Genomic DNA, 23,561 nt, shown 5'->3' with positions numbered 1-23,561 from the left:
GATGGTAAGGATTCAATAGGTATCTTTGTCACACGTAGGCTTAGTCTTTCAAAACACCCGAGAAGTTCAGTGGAACATACAGAGCTGTTCAACAACTACTGAAAACCTTGCTAATTCAAAACATGGTTTCTGATCTAGTAGCATCACCTGGGAGCTTGTTAGAAATGCATAATCTTGGGCCCTGGTCAAGACCAACTGACAAGCTGGTTTAACAGGATTCCCAGATGATGCATACAGATATTAAAGACTGAGAAGTACAGACTTAAAACACTGGACTAATCTTCTAAGGAAACTAAAGATTTTTTTCACAAAATCTTTTGATTCAAAGAAAAGAACAGGAAATAGTGGAATCAAGAGCAAAACTGTTATACTACATATGAAACAACTGTAACTGAACAACTGTAATACCTTAAGTCCTGAACTCCAAAGATCAAGTACATTTTCCATCTTCTGAAGGTTTTCATCAGAAATAAGAAAATCGCTTACAACGATTTCATGGGCATCTGCATGACTAGAAACAGATGCTGGTGAGGAAGAATCACCTAAGAGGTTGGAACTGAAAAAGTCCATGACCGGGTGAGAAGGCTTCCTCGGTGACAACACTGGTGATGACCCTGGAATAGAGGAAAGTTGTTGTGGTCAGGCCAGATTGAGAATAACCCAAATGGTAAGAAATTCCAGTGGAAGGTGAGACGTCAGTGACCTTCAGAAGTAGAGGAAAATGCAGAGAAATAACCTTTCAATTTACTTACTCTTTTTTTTTTTTTTAGTGTTTATTTATTTATTTTGAGAGAAAGAGAGCACATGACTCTTGTCAACTTTACAAGTTGAGCACGTGACTTTTGATTTTGGCTCAAGTCATGATCCTGAGGTGTGGGATCAAGTCCCATGTTAGGCTCTGCACTGAGCATGGAGCCTTTTGGGATTCTCTCTCTTTCCCTTTGCCCCTCTCCAACCCATCCCCTTCTTTTTCTCTCTCAGAAAAAAAGAGAGAGAGACAGAGAGACAGAGAGACAGAGAGGGAGAGAGAGGGAGAGGGAGAGGGAGAGGGAGAGAGAGAGGGAGAGGGAGAGAGAGAGGGAGAGGGAGAGAGAGAGAGAGAGGGAGAGAGGGAGAGAGGGAGAGAGGGAGAGAGGGAGAGAGAGAGAGAGAGAGAAAGGGTTAAGTAATGGACCAAGGTCCCAGTGGTTGTCTATAGGTCTATAGGTTGTCTATAGGTCATTATTACTTTATGTAACACACTGGTGACGGTTTTAACACCAGTAAAATTCAACACTGTAAGTACAAAGAGTAGTTTAGTTTTAACAGATACTCAGTTGTAAGGCACACTGTTAGCCTTCAACATACAGGTGAAAATATACACGTCTATATATGTATACACATATATGTATATAATTTCCATCCTCTGCCCATATACATGGTAGAGGGTAGTGGGCTGGGGTGGAGGATAGATGTAGGGGTGAAAGCCAGTGCCAGAACAGGCATCTACCTTTCAAAAGCACAAAACAGAAAAGATTACTATTTTATCACACATGTATGCTGGAATTAGAGACGGTTTATCATTTCTCACCTATCTCACTTTTGTTACAAGGGTCCTAATAACCAAGACTGAAAGGCCTTCTTCTTTTCCTTGGTCAATGAGATGAGTCAAACAGATAAATCTACTGTAGAACTTGTTACTTGAAAGTAAATCAAGAACTCTTTGCAAAAGGGAAAATCACGCTCTAATATATATGTTTTACATAAAAAATTTATTCAGTAAATGGTTCAGGCTAGTCAACTATGAAACACCACCTCCATACTCTGAAGAATAAACCTAGAGAATAAAGCAGAGTGACAAAGCACATGAATGTTCTCTTTCACTAGATTTCACCAACAATATCTGCACCCATGGGAAAAGCAATAGGCTCTGATTTTTTATTTTTACTTATTTAAAAAAAATTGTTTTAATGTTTATTTATTTTTGAGACAGACAGAATGTGAGCAGGGGAGGGGCAGAGAGAGAGAGAGGGAGACATAGAATCCAAAGCAGGCTCAAGGCTCTGAGCTGTCAGCACAGAGCCTGACATGGGGCTCGAACTCATGAACCGTGAGATCATGACCTGAGCCAAAGTTGGACGCTTAACCGACTAAGCCACCCAGGCACTCCTCTGATTTTTAATTTTTAAACATATATCCACCTTTTGAAAAAGAGAATCACATCACTGAAGAACTTGAAAGGTCCCCAAGTGTTATACCGCCCAAGCCTTTTATGTACAAGTGAGCAAACCAAAGGTTAGAGGCATTTCTTGTAGGGTGGCTTACATGGCCCGTACATTAAATAACATTATATCACAGAGCAAGAAGACTGTTCTATTTTAATTATTTAATCACTTCAATCTGGTGCTAGTGTGCTTTTATAACCTCTGTAACATTTGCTCATCTCTCCTTTCAACCAAGGAAAAGCAGATTTCAGGCTGAACACATCACCAGCAGTATTCAATCAAAACTTACTAATTGTTAGTTGCATTTATTTTTACCATTGCTTTCTATTTATAAAGGGTATATTAGTTTTATTCTATAATCAGTAATGACACAAATTTTTCTTCTAATGAATTTAAGCTAAAAATGAATATATCTAAAGAAAAAATGACAGAACAAGGGGTATAAAGATAGGACAAAAATCACTAAGTTGGTACATAAATGCCTGAATGTTGGGAAAGAATGCACTGGTTCATGAAAACATTGAAATTGGCCAAATTAGCTGACTCCCATGAAATCTTTTAAAGTACTGCCCTCTAATCTAGCAGTTTTAAGAAAGGATGCCACACACTGTAATACATTAACTTGTCTTAATTGTACTATTTTAGAATTTTGAGAAATTATTTTAAATAGTATTAGTTAATAAATCAGCAACAGCAGCATTTTAAAATCATGCCAATGAGTAATATGCTGAAATGATTCCTCTTACTACACAAATAAAATTCATCAAACCACAAAATGTTGTATGTTAATAAAAACAAACTGAGGAAAAGTCATACCATCTGTCTTTGAATGACTTGAAATATTCAAATCACATCCTTTTCCAACTTCCATCCTTGTTTCTTTTACTACAGGGCTATTTCCTGCTGAAAATAAAATAAAATAATTTTTCTATTAAACCAAACCACTCTTATATCAAATGCCTAATCACACATACTTAATTTAAGAGGGTAGCAGTACATAGGATTTTAGAACAGCAAAATACAACATGCCGGGGATAGAGGAACACTAAGCCAAAGAACAAAGAGAAGGACAAAAGCTCAATTTTACCCACCAAATATAGATGGAAGAGAATTCAGCCTACTGTAGCATTCAGTTCACACTAAGAGACTGAGTGGATGAATGACATTAGAACTTGGAAGCTATGCAATCTTACACTGGATAATTCCAGGGGCCTACTGCCGTCAAGCTAAAGTGACACTGGTTCCCTCACTTGCAGCTCAGGAACCACTGGTCAATACACGGTGGAAATAAAATGGGGGAAAACCTCACAAGAATGGCTGTGTGGAAGGCTTATATATACTTTGGCAACTTCAACATACCTCACTTACATCAAGCAACAGCAATACCAAGAGGAAAGAATGGGATGATGAACTTACATATACTTATCAATCTTCGTGTGAATCAAGATATCTAAATTCACTGCATGTTGTCTACTTAGATCTCAAATCCTTTTTCGAAAAGGCAGAGTATAAACAAATAAATACTATCTTCCATGCTAGAGAAGAACAGGGGTCTTAAATCCCAAGTGATGACCTTGAAAGGTTGGAGAGCCACGGCAAGGAGAGGACTCCAATGTTGTGTCACTGGGAACAACAGTACAGCAAGGAAGCAAGTGTCTGGTGACCCCCTTAAGGGAGGGACATACAGGTGAACACACGGATTGACTAGTTACATATTTTGTAAGAGAGTATGCAGCCCTTTGGGTGTGTTCAACAGGAACTACAGGCTCAGGTACCCAGGTTAATCAAAACATGGTCAAGATCACTGATATACAATGAATGAACCCCGGGGCCCTGCCTCTTGAATATCAATTAAAATTTGGGCAGAAAATGTTTCGGGGTAAAATATTGTGGTGGTAAAGTAAATATATGCATTTTATGGTTCTGGCCCTACTTGATGATCGAGTGCAGTATGCTGAAGTCTAGCAATGGATAATCCATGTCTACCAAGAGACAGGAACAAAATACTAGGGCTGTAACTTATCGGAACCCCAGGAGCCTGTTGATTCTGAGTAGGCTGTTTCATGTGCCTTCAAGGAGACATCCCTGGAGTTACGCCTACTGTTGATAACTACCCATCACCAGGCCTATCTTTGGAGGGTTTTCTGTGCCCTTTGAAGGAATACTTTTTTACAGCGAGTTGTTTGGGATCCTGTACTTTACCAAATAAAGAATGGATAGGTGAAAGGAGCTTTATCTTCCTTTCTCCACCTTTCATTCACCTATCAACACACATCCTGGCTTGTATTAACTCTCAATTCTGTCAATGACGTAGTCCAAAATGGGTTCACCCTTGTGGTGATAATTTAAACAGTCTTCCACGTTAACAGAAATGCTGCCGACAAAGTCCTAGGACATGGTTCACAAACTTAAGTGGTTCTGAGGGCTACCAATGGAGCATCTTTAATTTGGGGCCTTGGGCATTTAGTTTCCAAGATAATCCTGGTATATAATTACTAGAACAATTAGATGCAATTTACTCCACTGACAGGCATGCTATGGCTATAGTGTTGCTTTCATTTTATTTATTTTTTTTGCTTTTATTTTTCATGTAATAGTTTAAACAAAGTTCATATAAATATCCAGCTGTCGCACAAGAGCCAAGAGTAACATATTAAAATGGAAAACACTTCCCAGATGATAGTGATACACATGAGTGATTAAGAAGAATCACTGGAGAAGCATTTCTGGAACTCTAAGTCAACGGCATTAATAAGCTCAATAACAAATTAAGAAATATCTTTCAAAATATACATAACCTTGATTATGAAGAATATCATCTACTACAGTAGGAATCCTAACATCTGGCACCACTTCTCCTTTAGAATGACACGGCTGTGAAGCTCTCGACTCAATGTTTGGAGTCACAATAGCATAACGAAGCAGTTCTTCATACTCTTCCTATGAGAAGCCAAAAACAAATAATGTATCATAAACGGTCACAATGGACATTCAGGCAAAGAACGATAAAGGCATAGTCGAAGCTACTCTTTACTTCAGTTCTCAAAACAGTACCTCGATGTAGTAAGGAAGGTGTACTTTCTTAAAAACAGAAACCCAACAAATAGACCTACCCAAATTTCTTCTAGCCAGATAGATTCCTTCAGATGCCAATTTAGCAATCGTGACACAAAGATTACCTAGTGTAGTTGCCTGAGACCAGTTAACAATCTACAAAGCAGAAACGCCCACCCTGCAGGTGGGCAGAGACATAGACATTTCTCTGCTTTTCTGAAATTTAGTTTGAAGGTGTGGCTTCCAAAGACTCCACAATAGCGTGGTCTAGAGATGAAAAGTGGTTTTGGCTCTTTTTACTGACAGCTACCATCCAACGCAGCAACAACCTGGAGGGTCTTTTCATAGCATGGAAAGAGCGTAAGGGAAATATTGGAAGAGAAAAAGAAATACTGACGATAAAAAGAGAACACAAATGTAGCCTGTTTGTTCTATTCTACCTAGTGGCAACTGCAAGGCACCTGAGAAGCGATAAAAAATACAGGTCACAAAGTGTAGACCTTACAGTAATATTCCTCAAGTTTAAAACAAAATTGGAATTTTCTCACATAGACAGTTATTTCTTTAGCCATATCAAAAAATGGTATCTGCGAATTAAAAAAATATACTGGAATTTAGTTGACATTCACAAGCGATTGGTCATGATGTACCAAATAGTCCTACAAGAAGTCATTTCATGGGACACCTGATACCTCAGTTAACCATCTGACTTCAGCTCAGTCTATGATCTCATGGTTTGTGAGTTTGTGTCCCACCTTGGGCTCTCTGCTGTCAGCACAGAGCCTGCTGTGGATCTACTGTTTCCCTCTCTCTTTGCCCCTCCCCTGCTCTCAAAAATAAATAAAAACATTAAAAAAAAAAGAGTAATTTCTAAGAGTCGTATTCACAGACCCAGAGAATGTCTTTGCATTAAAAAAAACTGGGGGGAAGGTTTTCAAGACCATTAAATGTTATTATTCTAAAGGATTCTTTTGTGTTAATTTTTCCCCATAAGTAGTTTAGTTCCAATATAGAACTGTCATCATTTCATTAGTCATAACTGCCTTGTTATTTGGATTCATCTTCAGTATGAAGATAACTGATGCTTGAAACTGCCTCTGTGAAGTGGCACAGTATGTGCTCAAGTGAATTCAGAAAAATTCTGTCTAAATCAAAGAACGATCTTCAGTAGGTATGTGAAAATCAGCAATCCTTACTCTTTCCCTATGGTTTTCTTTGGTTAAGAATATTTAACTGACCACCACACCCAAGTTTCCAGCCATCGTTACATCACAGATGACCGAAATAAGTATCTTGGTGCTTTCCAAGGGAACAGACGTAATTACCCTCAGACTTTTGTAGTCAGAACTACCTTGTATCCTGAGTCGGTAGTCAGTATCACTGCATTTCTAGCTAGTTTCCAAGAAGGTGTTTCAGGGGATCCACGCTGTTTTATTCAAATTTCATTTTTTAAGCTATTTAACTCTTTTACAAACAGTAGTAAAAGGAGCAAGCACTATCACATATACCACATGTGCTAAATTTTAACTGGCCCCAAACTATAAATTCTCAATTTTTTTTTTTTTTGTTGTTGGTTGGAATAAAGCTGTTCCTGCCATCGATGTACATGTCAAGCTGCTGTAAACATGTCAGGTTGTGGCTCTGCACAGGTTTGATTTTTGTTTTAGGAATCACACCTGTGCAGGTGAACACACAACTCTAACACATGTGGGCCCATCAATTACAAACTCAAACTCAAGCACATCTGCTGGCGCCAGTCCCTCCTCAGGAGAGTGATGAGCTGTGCAGGGTAGCAAATGACTTCATTCCTTTGTTACATGCTTATCATAATACAAAGGGTTTTAGCACGTATTCCAAATTTGAGTCTTCTGGGTGCTTCTTGGGTGATTTGCAGATTATAAAAAGTTTGAAGAAGTGACAGACTTTGTTGGTGATTCAACAATGAATAAAAACTTTTCTATCAATCCTTTTTTTATGTTTTGGGTCAGTTTACTTGCAGATGAGATAGGTTTTTAAACAGCTACCATTTTTTCATAATGCATAGAGAAGTCGAATCACTATGCTGTACACGTGAAACTAATGTAACAGTGTGTGTCAACTATATTAAAACAAACAAGCCATCATTCTCAACTACTTATGTTAAGAATCAGAATTTTCTTGATATTTTATAGCCCAAATAAAATATAGAAGCAAAATGGTCACTTAGGCTTATCAAACTATGCTAGGTCTCCTATTATCCACCAATGTCAAATGTACATTTAAGGCAGCTTCATTGTTTTTGCTGACTTTGTGAGATGGAAATGTCACAGATTTGAATTTATAATATAAATCTATGCAATTATACTTCTACTTTAACCTTTTTATATTGGAATTTGAAGTAAAATTGTTTGAAAAAAAGGGTTTATGCTGGTAGATGTTTGAAAATTACAAGTCTTTAGGGTAATTAAATGTAAAGAAGTGAGTTGGTGTCAGTTTCAGCGTTGTTTTGCATAGTTAACATGGATTACCTATATGCAGTAAAAGTTATAGCAAATACAGATTTTAACATGTTAAGGCTAATGGCAGAAGAGAAACAGAGACACTCCAAAGAGAGAATCATGGAAAGAAATCTCAATCATCAGAATGATCTTCATGTTGCTATAGTCAACTCCTTTGTTGGAGATGTCCCCTTCATGACAATAAACACGTCTAGTTTTGGGGGTGCCTGGGTGGCTCAGTCAGTTCAGCATCCGACTTCAGCTCAAGTCATGATCCTGCGGTTCGTGAAATTTGAGAACTGAATCAGGCTCTGTGCTGACAGCTCAGAGCCTGGAGCCTGCTTTGGATTCTGTGTCTCCCTGTCTCCCTGCCCCTCCCCCACTTATGCTCTGTCTCTCTCTCTCTCTCTCTCTCAAAAAGTAAATAATAAACATTAAAAACAAAAACAAAACAACAACACATGTCTGAGATTTAAACTTACATTTCCTGAACTCAGAGAAACATTTTACTCATTAGATTATCAGTTTATTATAGAAGGACAGAACTCAGAAACAGACAGATGGAAGAGACAAAGCACAAGGTATGGGGAAGGGGGGCAAAGCTTCTGCACCTTCCTAGAATGGCAGTCATCCAGAGCCTCCACACATTCACCGAGCTGGAAGTTCTCTGAACCCTCTCCCATTGGGTTTTTATGGAGGATTCATCACACAGGTATGATTGATGAAATCATTGGCCACTGGTGACCGAACTCAACCTGCAGCCTCTCCCCGCTTCCTGGAGTTCACGGTGGGTGGCACTACTAAAAGTTCCAAATCTGTAAGCATGTGGTCCGCTCCCAGCAACCAGCCCCAATCCTTAAGCGGGGTCCAAAAGTCACCTCATTAGCATAACAAACGCATTTATCACTATCATTTAGGAAATTTCAAAGTTTTCTGAAAATGTGCAAAACACGGGATAAAGACCAAAATATATTTCTTATTATAAATCACAATATCACAAGTATAAATGAGTTAATCAGTACTCTCCTGAAGGAAGTCTGAAAAAGGCAGGGATAAAGAGTGCAGGAAAGCACTGTCACCTTAAAAGACAGCACTAGGTAAAAGTACATCCAAACGGAAGACAAGGATGAAATATCAATGTCACAACTCCAGACTACTTTTATCTTAGTAAATATTCACAGATATTTTTCCAATAGCTTTCCAACTTCTAAATCAGTAATTTCAATTAAAGAATCATATATGTTTCATAAAATATCTTCCTAAAACTTTTCTCCTATTACACAGTGTCAGTAACAACTTAACTCTATTTAGGCATAAACATAATGTCCAGCTTTTCCCCCTCCTAAGTGATACTTAAGAGGACTATAAGACTCAAGATGTACCGTATCAGTGATCTCTCATTTAAAATCTACTCTTGGGGTGCCTGGGTGGCTCAGTCGGTTGAGCGACTGACTTTCACTCAGGTCATGATCTCACAGTTTGTGAGTTCGAGCCCTGGGTCGGGCTCTGTGCTGACAGCTCAGAGCCTGGAGCCTGCTTCGGATTCTGTGTCTCCCTCTCTCTCTGCCCTCCCCCGCTCATGCTCTGTCTCAGAAATAAACATTAAAAAAAATAAAAAAATAAAATCTACTCTAGAAGTCAGAGTCCATATTTCTGATAATAAAACATTTAGAAATAAAACAGGGGTGGCTGGGTGGCTCAGTTGGTTAAGTGTCCAACTTCAGCTCAGGTCATGATCTCACAGTCTGTGAGTTTGAGCCCCACGTCGGGCTCTGTGCAGACGGCTCAGAGCCAGGAGCCTGGTTCGGATTCTGTGTTTCCCTCTCTCTCTGCCCTTCCCCTGCTCGTGCTCTGTCTCTGTGTCACTCAAAAATAAATAAACATGAAAAAAATTTTTTTACAAATAAAAGAAATTTAAAACAGTTCATGTAAAAACCACACCTTCTGTAGTTAATTTATCTGTCACTGTCCAGGTCCTGGGCAGCAGAATGTGTTGAACGTTGTAGCAACAGGGACTAGAACCTGGAGTAGAACACCAGGGCATCTAAGGTCCCAGAACTGTGGATGGTTTGATAGTGTATTAATTTGCATTAAAGTGAAAGCAGCATTCAGAAGAGATAGTTGAGAAAATCTCAAGAAAAAAATGTTTCTTGAGATTTCCAGCTTCTCTCATTGTGCTGTTTGAAGCCTTTGCACAGAGGGTTTGAAGAGTTCAGGATTATTTTCTGAAAGGTTCAAACAATGTAAGGTATGTCCCAAAGTCTGTGAAATAATTCTCAATGCTCAATCATATTATTATGATGATATACATTATACACCATACACATATATACATAAATATATATACATTAATATACATAAATATATACAGTATATATACACATCATACACCATATACATAATTATAAATGTAAATGGCACGAATACATGAAAAATGTATTCCTAGTTTTCCCTCATATTGTCACTTGTTTCACTCATATTGTCACTTGTCACATATTGTCACCTCATAAAAGTCACAACAAATTTAGACATGTCTTCCTACCTGAAGATCTGAAGAGACAGAACTGCCTCGGTCAGAGTCATTCTTCATAACTGGCAGTGAGCATTTCTCCTCATCTGATGACATTCTGTACAAATACTACAAACAATGGAAACTAACTTTAGTTTTCTTCTGGTGATATTTAAACTAACATAACATGTTTTCTATGTATATACATCCTAACCTGTAAACAATAATCATGTGGTATGTTTAAATATTCAACACAATGAGCACCCACAGATAAAATAACCAGGCAAGAAAAGAATAGCAGGAGGCTCAGTTCCCAACATTAGTGAGTTTTTCATGTAGTCAAGGAGATGACACAAATGTATGAAAGGTTAAAGAGAAATGGAAGCTCCTTGGACAAATCCACAATGGACCTGTTGAGATTAATAGAGTGTGATGACTGTTCTTCAACAATGGGTGGCAACCTGCGTGCTGTGCATTTTACTGAGCCAAGAGAGAATAAACAATTTGTGCACATTCTTTGCCCAAGAAACATACGTTTTGGGAATATTATTTTAGGAAAGCAAGCCTATACAGAACAAGAGATTCTTATATACCATAGAAAACCTGTCAAAAGTCTTGTCCCAAAAAATAAAAGTATTTTTAGTAACAAGTAAATAAGTTATTTAAAGGACAAGTAGGGACTATTCAAAGTATCTGAACACCAGTTGCATGGAAAACAGTGGTGAGGAACGTAAGATGACGAAGTCCTGGTCCTTATGGACTTTACAATCTGTAGAGACAGCCAGATGTATATACGCTAGTAGGCCCTAAAACAAAAGAGGTACAAAGCAGGGAGGCCAGGAGTAGCTATTTTTCATGGGGTGGGATCATGAGAGTGACAAAGCGGGAATGAGCCAGAGTACGTGTTAATTGAGAAGATAAACTGGTATTGAGACCTGAAAGACAAAGGCAGATAAAAGATGTAAGGCTATGCTAGGCATTAGAGCAGAAGCAAAGACACAGAGGCATGGGCATGTATGCCAGGAATGTAAGTAGTTCGTAACACTGAAGCAAAGGGTGCAAAGCAAGGCTTGGCTAAGGATGGAACAGGCAAGGTAGGAAGCAGCCAGAACATGGAAGATCGTGATTACGTTATGTCAAAAAAAATGTAGTCTTTATTCTAGATATATTATTATAATATTTCAACAAGTGATAACACGATCAGGCTGGTCTTGGAATGTTGATGGCTTTCCAATTTCTGACTTGGGTAATTAGATGGATAATATAGTGCCACTAACCAAGACAAGAAATGTAGGAAGGTAAGCAGGTCGGGAAGAAGGAGAGTGGGTTCAATATGAGACGAGTTGGGTGTGAGGTACCTATGAGGCACTGTAGTGAAGCTGCATGTATGCAGGATATGGCCACATCCATTATACTGCACACCAAGGATTGCCATTCACAATGGCTACAATGAAAATGGTGCTTCCTGGAGTTAAGCAATGAGCACTGGAGGTACAGGCTAGAGATAGTTTGAGGAATCATCAGCATAATGGGAAATGCTGAAAAAGGAAGAGGGTAAGATGACCTATGAAAACGAGTGTTAGAAAGAGTTCTTTTTTTTTTTTTTTTTTTCAACGTTTATTTATTTTTGGGACAGAGAGAGACAGAGCACGAACGGGGGAGGGGCAGAGAGAGAGGGAGACACAGAATTGGAAACAGGCTCCAGGCTCTGAGCCATCAGCCCAGAGCCTGACGCGGGGCTCGAACTCACGGACCGCGAGATCGTGACCTGGCTGAAGTCGGACGCTTAACCGACTGCGCCACCCAGGTGCCCCTAGAAAGAGTTCTTATTCTGAGGTCCATACACCCAAATTATATGCAATATTTTTAGTATAAATACACATGTATTTTTCTAGTAAGAGGATCCCTAGCTTCTAATATGTGTTCAGAGGGGACTATACCTCTAATAAAGTACCTCACTGCTACTGTAGTGAGAAGAGGGTTAAAAGTAGAAACACTAACGTTTAAAGGGGAAGAGAAGAGCGAGCAAAAACAGGAAAGTCAGAATGGGAGAACTATCAGGGAAAAAAGCATCATAAAAACTTGAGGAACAGAGTGTAGAGTCAGATGCCAAAGAAAGATGAAAGTTGGGGTCTCTTGAACATGGCAGTAAGGATGTTGCTGACATTTACCTAAACAATTTCAGTGGAAGGTGCAACAGGTCTCAGTCACACTGGCCTGAAAAATAAATGAGAAATAAGGAAACTGAAGTAGACAGGGCCGACACAGAGAAAAGTACATTATTAGAATGGAAACATAGGTTGGGACTTGTTGATGGAAACTTAGCTTTACTGGATGAGTATTACTGGCTATACACATAAGTAAACTAAATCTCAGCATGACTGTCTTTAGTTAAGCCAATTAGGGAGGATAAAATAAGCACACACATTCCCAGCAAGGAAGGACTGCTTCATGGACTTCAAATCCACCACTGTGGTAACCTGGTTCATTTCTGTTTTCATTTACTTCTTTTAGGCTGTATTTGCATACTGCGTAGATAATAGGAGTGGAGGTGGGCTGGTGCTGACTATTCAAAAAACAAGTAAGCTGAAAAGTAAGGTGAGACTTCAAAAAGAGTTTCTGAATAGAGATACTGCAGCCATAAAGCAACTACTGTATTTTTGGAAAATATGCTATAAATCTGCCATCAGCGCTGCTATGAGGCCAGCAAGGTAGGACAATTTCTTTGAAACCCTACCACACTTGCATTTTCTTACTCTTTCTAGGTTCAGAAACAAAGAAGAAAAATGAAGCTTGCTTTAATGGGTGGCGGATGTGAATCAGTTCACTAAATTACCAGTACTCTCTAACCCAAGATACCAGAAACCAAGAGAAAAGTTCTGGGTGCTTCTTGACAGCCAAAGAAATCAAATTACCTCTTGGTAAATACCTGGCTGATAAGGAAAAAGGGGTCCAGGAATTCAAATGCAACCCCAAGAGACAGAGGAAGAGGGAATTAATGTGCGAGCTGGCAGCTGGGTGACGTCCCTGTGCTCTTCACCCATCTTAGCTGCAGGAAAGGAGAAGGGGCGCGCCAGCTCCTCCCCTCATAAGGGACTAGCAGCCTAGGGCGACAGCAGTTGTGAGTAAGCAAAGGGTAGAGGTTCTCTTCACTCACCTTCTTATCACCCTTGTTTGAATCGAACTCTTAAAAACAAACAACAACAAAAGAAAAACACGTTAGACATGGTTACTTTGTCGTTTTAAATGATCAGAACCCACGGCGACAGTAATCGTTATACTTCAAGTACCCCCCACTCCTGCCCTCTCTTCCCGGACGCCTTGGAAGGAAAACTTCAGTACCTCGTTGCCCCGCAGAACAGCACACAGCCCACGCCTCGGGGCGTGGTATAGGAGCCCCCGGGGCGGAAACTCGAGCTAAGACACTTTAAACCCCACTCCACTGCCTCCGCCCGGGGCGCGGAACTCGCCGGGGCGCCGCTACTCACCGTTGCGACTCTTCACAAACCCGGACGCCTCCCTCCGCGTCTCCTCGCCGCGTCGCCGCTAAAATAACAGTGGTACCGCCGCTACCTTGGCAGCAGCCTGACAGTTTCAAACTGCACAGAAGAATAAAGGACGGCCCTGTGCATTGGCCCGGAGCTTCAGCAACCTGCCATATGATTGGTCGAAGAGCCGGGGGCGGAGCTCTGGGCCGCTGCGGGGAGAAGCCGGAATTAGGTTACTTAGGGAGAGTCCGGACCCTGATTCCGGCCCGTACCGAGGGGGCGGGGTCTTAGAGAGCCCCGCCCAGCTTGGGAAGTAAGTACTGCGCTTGCTTAGTTTTGTTGTGCGGCTGCAACCTGAGGCGGTTCAGGGACCGGATTTGGTTAGAGGATGCTGAGCCGGGCTGAAGTCACCCAGGGCGGTATGTTGCCATCTTTCGATAATGCCCGAAGTCTGTGCGTGTGGTCCTAATGCATAAGAATCATCTGCGTCCATAGTGCCCTCCAACAGAGCCACTTGGAGGTGCTTTTTAAAAGTTCAGTTTCCGGACAACCCTCTACTTGATTCCTTCAGTGTTGGGCAGAGCCAGGGAATCTGAATTTTCAACAAAGACCACCAATGATTCTGACGGAGGGGCCAGCGGACTTCGCTTTAAGAAACTGCTGGACTAGGTTTTACTAATGACTTCAAAGGTGTCAGACTGCAAGTAATGCCCTTCTGGTGAAATGACTATGAACCTTAGAATAATTATACCCTGGTTCTTTCACCTATTTCCTGTCCGCTTGGATAATGCTACCCACATAATAGGGTTGTACGGAGATTAAATGAGTTAATATATCTAAAATACCTATCACATAACATCAAAAATGCTAGTCTTTTGATTTGTATTGGCAACACGTATGTTTAAAGGTGCATTAGGATCCAGGTTGCAAAGGGAGCACCCCAATTTGGAGACCGAGTAATGAGGTCTGGGTGAGTTTTCAGATTCCTTTTGTTACTGGGAGGATGAAGTATGAAGGTTGTTTTTGTTCTTCTGTAGATAGAAATGGCATAAGCTGGGTTTCATCTACCTACCTGTTGGCAGAGCCAGACTTCTACTTACACAATGAAGTAAGAAGAGCCAGCAGCTTCTTTGGCACAAGCTATGCTTGTGTCCCTCCCCCCAAACTCCCCTTTCCCATGGCTGTTATAAACAACAAGTTCCTACTAATGCGTATGAATTCATACGTGGTTCAGGTATCTGTTTTTTTAATTGAATTGCCACCTAGTGACCCCATACACTGTAATTGTAACTGCTGCGCTGTCCCTTTGCCCTCCTGCCACCTGGGTCCATGTTGCTCTTCTTGGTTTTCTCTCTTTTGAGGCGTAGATTTTCATAGAAAACAATTGGGTAAGACATCTCCATTCTTCTGTGAAGCTGCAGAAAGAAAGAGGCCAAACATAATCTGGATGTTATGAATTTAAAACTTATTCTTACAAGATTCCTAGAGAAGGGGAGAGGGGAAGAGATAGAGAATAAAGCACCTGCAAACTCATGATAATGAAATTGCCATCTCTAACCCTTCATAATTACTCATTTGTAAATATTTATCTAATATTCATCATATGCAAAACATTCTGTTCATGCTAGGAATAGAGTGGTGAACAAAATAGACACAACCTGCTCTCATGGAACTCAGAGTTCAATTGGAAAAAGCAGACATCAAACAGCAACAAAAATCCCACACCTGCGAATAAAAAAGTGTGGCTTATGTATGAAGTGAGGGGAAATTAGGAAATGCCTGTCTGAGAAAGTACATCTCAGCTAAGATCGGAGTATGCACAGTAAAGAATTTATTTTATCTAATAAACACACATGTAGTGCTTACTATATTCTGGGCACTGTACTCATTAACTCATTAAATTCTCAGATTATCTCAGTGATGTGGATGCTATACAACCATCCTCACTTTACAGGTATGAAAACTGAAGCTCAGAGGGTTTATGTAGCTTGCCTAGGATCACACAGCTAATAAGAACAGAATTGGTGTTCAAATTGAAGCAGTCCTTGAGACACCTGGGTGGCTTGATCGGTTAAGTGTCTGACTCTTGACTTAGGCTCAGGTCATGATCTCACAGTGTGTGGGTTTGAGCCCCGCATCGGGTTCTGCACTGAGAGTGTGGAGCCTGCTTGGGATTATCTCTCTTTCGCTCTCTCTCTGCCCCTCCGTTACTCACGTGCATGTGTGAACACACACACTCTCAGTCTCTCTCCAAATAAATAAATAAAATTAAAAAAAAAATTTTTAAATTGAAGCAGTCCATAGTCCAAAGTCCATGTTCTCATCACTCAGTATTTCTGTTGGGAACAGCATGGTAGTTATGAATTGGATGGTGTCCTCCGAGAAAAATTGTCAAGTCCTAACCCCCAGTACTTGTGAATATGATCTTACTTGGAAATAGGGTCTTTGCAAATGTAATCAAGTTTAAAAGAGGTCATTCTGGATGGGGGTAGGCCCTATCCTATAACTAGTGTCCTTTTAGGAGAAAGAGATACAGGAGAGAAGATGGAAGTGTTACTGAGAGTTAAATGGAAAAAGAAAGAAGCCTCAGTTCTTTTTGGTGTCACAGTAAAGAATTACATCCAGGACAGCAAAACTAAAGTAAAGCAGAGCAAAGTTTTATTAAAGTACATTCCAAGGGAGGAGCTGGCTGGCCAGTCAAGGGACAATGGCCTGGGAAACCCAGAGGGAAACCAGGACGTGTGGTCTCATATCCATTTTTTTATTTTCGGTGGGTCCTAGGGTCACAACATTTGAGTGAGAGGCCTGGATTATATAATAATTAGCCAACTACACACATTCTTTCCCATGATGCCTTGGAAATGCCTGCCTGGGTGGTAGGAAACTGCAACATTATTTCCATTCTAGAGGCATAGGGAAGGTGAGGAAAACTAACTGCTTTCTGCACAACTGTAACAAGCACAACAGATTTAAGTCTTCTGCTGGGATGCTGTAATCACAAACTAGCTGCTGGATGGGTGGAAAGGGGTGGTTCCTGGGCGGTCGTTGGTTGGGATCTCCATCAGGACGAGTAAGGTCCATCCTCTTGTCACTCATGCCTACCTTCCTGCCTAACAGTGGCACACATTAGACTATGCATTTATAAGCTCAGAAACACTGAGGATTCCTGGCACTGCCACAGGCTAGAAGAGGCGAGGAAGGAGCTTCCTCTAAAGCTTCCAGAGAGAGCATGTCTGTGTCATTCCTTCGATTTTGGACCTCTGCCTCGAGAACTGTGAATGAGTAAATTTCAGTTGTTTCAAGCCACACAGTTTGTGGTGTTTTGTTATGGCAGTCCTGGGAAAATGATAAAATGGCTAAGGCCTTGAGGTTAAAAAGTGCTTACTGTGTCTGGATAATGAATAAAAGCCAGTGATCTTAGTGAGGACAGAGTGGCTACAGGATGGGGCAGCAGATGGAGTTTTGAGATTTTAAAGTTCATTGGGATCTTTTTACATGTTCAGGAAAGAGGTGGAAACAACGTGCACTAAAGGGATGACAAGGGAGGAGAGAAGACGACAGATACTAGATGTATTTTAGAAGTAGAAATGATAGGATTTCATGGATTGTATTTGAGGTGAAGGAGAAAAGGTGTGTGGACTGAGCACTGGGTGGATGGCAACATCATATACTAAGAAGCAGAATGAATGGTGGAAAGAGGAGCAGGTTTTGACAGAGGATCAAAAGTTCAATTTTAAATATGCCGTTTGAAATGCCTGGAGATACCCAAGTGCGTGTCCATTAGGCCATTTGACATACATGTCTAGAGCTCAGAAAAGAGGTCAGGACGAAGATAAATAAGTTGAGGAGGCTTTGTGTATAGATATGTGGAGGACTCCAGAAATGGCTGCAATTCTTCATCTCTCCCTGTATCAGTGTCCTTTGTCACATGCTCTCATTAATGGCTAATGGGATGTTAACAAACATGATGGAAGCAGAGGCTTTAAAGGCACTTGTGTGATTGGCCTGGCTTGCTCTAACCCTCTTTTATGATCATGGGAACATGCCGGGAGTAGCCAGTTGAAAGATAAAAAACATGTCTATTAGACAAGGTGCCTGGGTCATCCCAGCAGAGGCCATCCTAGGTCAGTCTGTAGCCGGCTGACACCCAGATTGGTGTGTAAGTCCAATCAAAGATGGCAAGACCACCAGGCCAACCTGCAGAGTCATGAGCTCAGTGAATGTCGATTGCTTAAAGCCACTGCGTAGGGGTGCCCTTTTATACTGTTGGTAGGAATGCAGACTGGTGTAGCCACTGTGGAAGACAGTATGGAGCTTCCTCAAAAAGTTAAAAATAGAACTACCCTACGATCCAGCAATTGCACTACTAGGTATTTACCCGAAAGATACAAAAATACTGATTCAAGGGCACTTGCACTCTAATGTCTGTAGAGCATTACAATAGCCAAATTATGGAAAGAGCCCGAATGTCCATCAACTGATGAATGGGTAAAGACTTCATATGCTTTCACTCATATGTGGAATTTAAGAAACAAAAGAGATGAACATGGGGAAAAAAAGAGAGAAGGAAAACCATAAAACAGAGTCTTAACTGTAGAGAGCAAACAGGGTTGCTGAAGGGAAGATGGAGGGAGGACGGGGATGTGTTAAATGGGTGATGGATATTAAGGACGGCACTTGTGATGAGCACTGGGTGCTGTATGTAATTGATGAATCACTAAGTTCCCCTGAAACTAATATGACAGTATATACTAACCAACTTAATTTAAATAAATAAAAACTTAAAAAAAATTTTTTTAAATAAATTAAACAATAAAGCCACTATGTTTTGGGTGGTTTGTTATGTAGATTTACTATGTAAGAGATAACTAATTAGATGGAATTTAAAGCTGAGGAACTAGGTGAAACTGCCTGGGGGGGGGGGCGGTTGGGAGACGGGGGCAGGGAGTAAGCTGAGTTGAGAATGTTTAGGGATTGGGTGTGGGTGGAGGAGCAGCCAAGACTGAGAAGGATGGGCCTGAGAAGTAGGAGGAGAACTGGAGAGGCCTCAGTGAAATGCCAGGGAAGTAGAGTCTGACAATATGGAGGCCTTTCCACAGGCTCTAAATTCTGAACCTCTGCTCTAATAATCTTTCATCTTCTTTTAATCACCGCTGTTTTAGATTAGGCAGTTGTTGAATTTGGCTTGTATTGTTTCCGTAGTCCTGTGTCTTCATTTCTTCTTTCTGAAGTTCCACCCTTCGCATTGCTGATAAATTATTCTTAAAATAACATTGCATTGCCTAACTTCTTCCTCAAACACCTTCCTTGGTGGTACATGGCATTCAAAGCCCTCCTAAACCCAGAAGATCTAGGCTGGATTCATTATGTTTTCCTTGTACTAGGTGTACCACTTTTAGGGAAGCTGTGTTCTCTTTTCTGAGCCTAAGCCTCATCTTTTAAAAAAAAATTTAATATTTATTTATTGTTTTTAAAATTTTTTTTTACTGTTTATTTAATTTTGAGAGAGAGAGACACAGAGAGCTAGTTAGGGAGGGACAGAGAGAGAGGGAGACACAGAATCCAAAGCAGGTTCCAGATACTGAGCTGTCCTCACAGAGCCTGATGTGGGGCTTGAACCCACAAACCGTGAATCAGGACCTGAGCTGAAGCAGGGCATTTAACTGACTGAGCCACCCAGGAGCCCCTAAGCCTCATCTTTTTAAAGTTGAGAAAATAATAAAACCTACCAAATTTAAATTTAAATCTGAACCTGAACCTGAACCTAAATCAACCTGTCTATCTATGTATGAAAATCTATTCCCTCTTAAAACTGGGGAGATGCCTGCCTAGTTAGTTTACACCTCCCAGTCTACTTTGCAGTTAAATGAGGCAAGAGAATACTTGTGGAAGTGAAATGTACCACTCCCTGAACTGGGATTTAAGACTGTAGGTGTGTTTTTTTCCAAGCCTTCTTCTTCCCCACTGTGTTGAATGATGAAGTGGAATAGAACTCCTTTGCCAGTTCTGTAACATATAAAACAAAAAACAAAAAACCAAAACCAAAAACCACAAATTGTTCCTTCCCTTTAAGTCATTGTATATTTGGGGTCAATCTGTTGCAGCCATCACTCTAATATCACTTCAGGGTGTGTATAGATGTATATATGATGTTTTTGGAAGGCAATGTGTGTGGAAGTATTTTGAAATTTTTTAAAAGCAAAGAAAATGAACATAGGGTTTGGATTCATAAGATCTGGTGCTTAAGCTTTTCCAAGAAGTAGGCATGAAGCTAACAAGGCTCTCGGTACCTGTTGGGAACAATTACTATTATTGGTGGCAAGAGTTGACAACCATGTTATTTTTGCTAGTCCTGGGTTAGGGGACTGATCTGAAACCTGTTTCTTTTTCAGGTCATCCCTGACTCATCTGAAGAGCCTTCTGTCTCCTCACCCTATTACTTGTTTAGCTGGGACTTTCAGGGAAGATTCCCCAACCTGGGAATCTTTAACAGTGATGACTTTGTCATAGAAGAGAAACCAGAAGTTAGTCCATCACTTTGATATTATGGAGGAATAAATTACATCTAGAGAGAAATAGATTTACTTTTCTTGAGTTGCAAATCTGGAGAGAGCAAGAGTGAACGAGTGAACGAGAGAAAGAAAGGCAAGTCCAGAGGAAAGGAAAGGAATAGGGGTGCAGATGGGGAGATTTCAGAGTCAGAGCCCTTGCCAGGGCCTCTATCCGTGAAGAGGCTGCCATGATCTCCCCAAAGGATTTGCTTCATTATGGCTCATCCCATGGCTGTTTTTCCACCAGACTGCCAGGCTCACAGATTGTCTTCCCTCCCTTTTCATCCCATCTCCTTCTCATTTCAAGTGTACCTGCCTTTGCCACAGCCCCTAAGGCTGGACTTTGTTTCTCCTGGTCACAAGGGGCTGACATAATAATTGAATCCCTGCAGTGAGAGAGGCACAAGCCTCCAGAGTGCTCCTCTCCCTGTGAGGTATGAACACCAGCCTTCCGGAAACAATGTTCTGGTTTTTCTAAATCAGAAAAATGACTTGATGGTGGAATGTGAATTTCTGCAGGAAGGTGTGCACAGAACATGGCAGATTTTGGGCAAGTGTCTCAGCGTGCATGTCCTCAAATAGAACTTGTGTAGCTGGACCACACAGTCTATGTAGAATTTCTCCACACACTGAGAGCCAAAAACATGGACTCTTAGAACACATTTAACTGAGGCATAACAGAGGGAGAAAGACTGTCACTAAGCGAGGACACACAGTGGTGAGGAGCATCCTGGGCACTGTAGTCTACAGATATGGCACCATGCCAGTGCTGTGCAGAGACAAGTATTTGCTGTGGAGTAAGAGCTTGTTCAGGATATTTTGATTCCCCAGATTCCACAGTTAGATTTGTCCTTTTATTTGGCAGAAGGAGTTCATTTCCTCACTTCATCAGCCTTCTGTTCTTCCTAATTATAAAGACTCATCATGGACCCTCTCCATTAGCATCTTCTAGCCATGTAAAAATTTCCTTACCCTTAGCATTTCTTTCTCTGGATAAAACTATCTAGGTCTAGCTGCGAGAGGCAAGATTAATTCGTTTTTCAGAGAACAACGTTACTGAGTCCCACTGATGTTTTGAGTACTATACAGATGCTGTATTTTTGGGTCTTCAGAGCGCCTGATATGGGTTTGCACATTAGGATAATTCCGCCCAGGGATAAAACCTATGCAATTCAAGTTTAAAAAAGCACATGCAAAACCTACCAGAAGCCACCGCATTTATCAGCAGGTTTCATATGATTGTTCAGTAAAAGCTCTGTGGGTCTGTACAGGTCACCCCCCCTCCAAATTCCATCAGAGCCAGCACCCCCCCAGCCCCCACCTACAGTCAGGAGGATACAACTGCAGACACCCAGGAGATGGGGATGGCAGCCCAGGAAGGAGCAGCAGAGAGCGGGCTCTTGATCTTGCAAAACTCATGAAATCTCTCATAAAGAAGTTAGTAGTCAGAACTTCATGCTGCATTTTAATTCAGGAAAGAAGCAGGAAGAGAAGAGTGTCATTTCCTAGGAATCTGGAGAAAGAGGAAAATTCTTCCAAGGAGGGTCTCCCATTCAGAGTTGAGGAAGCTTTTCTGTTCAGCTGATGCAGTATGCTTTGATGTTGATGGCACAGTCATCAGAGAAGAAGGAATTGATGAGCTAGCCAGATTCTGTGGAGGTGAGGATGCTGTGTCAGAAATGATCTGGGGAGCCGTGGGTGGGGCAGTGCCTTTCAAGGCTGACCTCACAGAGCGCTTAGCTCTGGTCCAGCCCTCCAGGGAAAGGTGCAAAGGCTCATTGTAGAGCATTGTAGAGCACCCCCCACACTTGACCCCTGGCATAAAGGAGCTAGTAAGTCACCCGCAAGAGTGAAATGTTCAGCTTTTCTTAATATATGGTAGCTTTAGGAGCATTGTAGACCATGTTGCTTCAAGGCTCAATATCCCATTAGCCATTGTATTTGCTAATAGGCTGAAATTCTAGTTTAATGGTGAATGTGCAGGTTTTGATGAGATGCAACCAACAGCCCAATCGGGGGGGGGGGGGGGGAAAAGTTACTAAACTTTTAAAGGAAAAATTTCGTTTTAAGAAAATAGTCATGATTAGAGATGGAGCCACAGACATGGAAGCCTATTGTCCTGCTGATGGTTTTCATTAGATTTAGAGGAAATGTGATCAGACAACAAGTAAAAGACAACACGGAATAGTACATCACTGATTTTGTAGAGCTTTTGGGAGAACTGGGAAAATAATATCAATTTTTATACAGTTTGTAACAACTTCTGGTTAATTTACAGTTATTTTAATTAGTTTACAGTGACTTTACAGTTAGCTATACTGTTTAGGGGCCCCTGGGTGACTCAGTTGGTTAAGCATCCAACTTTGGCTCGGGTCATGATCTCGCATTTCCTGAGTTTGAGCCCTGCATCTGGCTCTGTGCTGACAGGTCAGAGCCTGGAGCCTGCTTCGGATTCTGTGTCTCCCTTTCTCTCTGCTCTTCCCCCACTCACACAAACACACACACTCTCTCTCTCTCAAAAATAAATAAACATTAAAAAAATATCTTTTAAAAGTTATACAGTTTAGGGGCACCTGGGTGCTTAGTTGGTTAGGTGTCTGACCCGATTTCAGCTGAGGTCATGATCTCACGGTCTGTGAGATTGAGCCCCGCATTGGGCTGTGCACTGTCAGCGCAGAGCCTGCTTTGGATTCTCTCTCCCTCTCGTTCTACCCTGCCCCTGCTCATGCTCTCTCTCAAAATAAGTAAACTTAAAAAAAAAAAAAGTTATATAGTGCGATACTGTTTGCTTACAATTGCCTATTACAAACTAACGTATACATTTGGTGCTGATTATCTGTACTTCCGACTAAACTATGGAAAATTACTTTTTTTAGCTATAGTCCTAACATTATTATGAACATTAATTACGTGGAGAATTTTATAATGTGAATTCTTTATGTACTTTCCTAGCTATATTTTATTTGAAGCCTTTTAAAGATAGATAGTAAATTAAACACCTTCACTATTGGAAATATAGGTTAGGCAGCTTTTAGTGAATATTATTTTTCCCTTTGGTAGGTAAAATAAAACTTTATCCATGTATCAGAGAGAAAAAGAACTTACACATTTCTAAATTATTGCTCTCCCCTCCCACCATTCCTTCTTTCCTTTCTTTGTTTCTTCCCTATTTTTTTAGTGGAGGGAAGGCCAGAGAAGCTAAATCCATCATTTGGAAGCAGATGTGGAATGTTGTGGTAGAACTTGTTTCTTCTCCTTGGTAGCACCGTTTGTTTAGA

The 23,561-nt window shown here is 40.8% G+C and overlaps 1 protein-coding gene, 1 long non-coding RNA gene and 1 pseudogene across 5 annotated transcripts in view; 2 read left to right on the top strand and 1 right to left on the bottom strand.

Moving 5' to 3' along the window:
- POC5 (POC5 centriolar protein) overlaps positions 1 to 13,897 on the bottom strand; it is a 42,092-nt gene extending 28,195 nt beyond the window's left edge. The window contains exons 1-6 of one of the 4 annotated variants that reach the window (XM_040450476.1): positions 13,733 to 13,897; positions 12,416 to 12,461; positions 10,278 to 10,373; positions 5,003 to 5,144; positions 3,021 to 3,107; positions 409 to 614 (exon numbers count right to left, since the gene is read on the bottom strand). In XM_040450476.1, the coding sequence (XP_040306410.1) occupies positions 409 to 614; positions 3,021 to 3,107; positions 5,003 to 5,144; positions 10,278 to 10,361 (519 nt within the window). In that variant the 5' untranslated portion in view covers positions 10,362 to 10,373; positions 12,416 to 12,461; positions 13,733 to 13,897. Of the gene's footprint in view, positions 1 to 408; positions 615 to 3,020; positions 3,108 to 5,002; positions 5,145 to 10,277; positions 10,375 to 12,415; positions 12,462 to 13,732 lie in introns of those variants that run through there. The other 3 variants (XM_040450468.1, XM_040450481.1, XM_040450492.1) reach the window with 3 other exon arrangements.
- A 170-nt stretch (positions 13,898 to 14,067) lies between these two features.
- Positions 14,068 to 20,312, top strand: LOC121014369 (uncharacterized). The gene is made up of 2 exons (XR_005783180.1): positions 14,068 to 14,151; positions 20,125 to 20,312. It is a non-coding gene; the product is annotated as an uncharacterized LOC121014369 (long non-coding RNA).
- A 731-nt stretch (positions 20,313 to 21,043) lies between these two features.
- LOC121041952 (phosphoserine phosphatase-like) lies at positions 21,044 to 22,610 on the top strand (annotated as a pseudogene).
- The last annotated feature ends 951 nt before the right edge of the window (positions 22,611 to 23,561 follow it).

Source organism: Herpailurus yagouaroundi, unplaced genomic scaffold (assembly GCF_014898765.1).
Source record: "Herpailurus yagouaroundi ecotype Mexico unplaced genomic scaffold, PumYag 29, whole genome shotgun sequence".
NCBI lineage: Eukaryota > Metazoa > Chordata > Mammalia > Carnivora > Felidae > Herpailurus > Herpailurus yagouaroundi.
The sequence above is the reverse complement of the archived record's forward strand: the minus strand, read 5'-3'. Positions and strand labels throughout refer to the sequence as shown.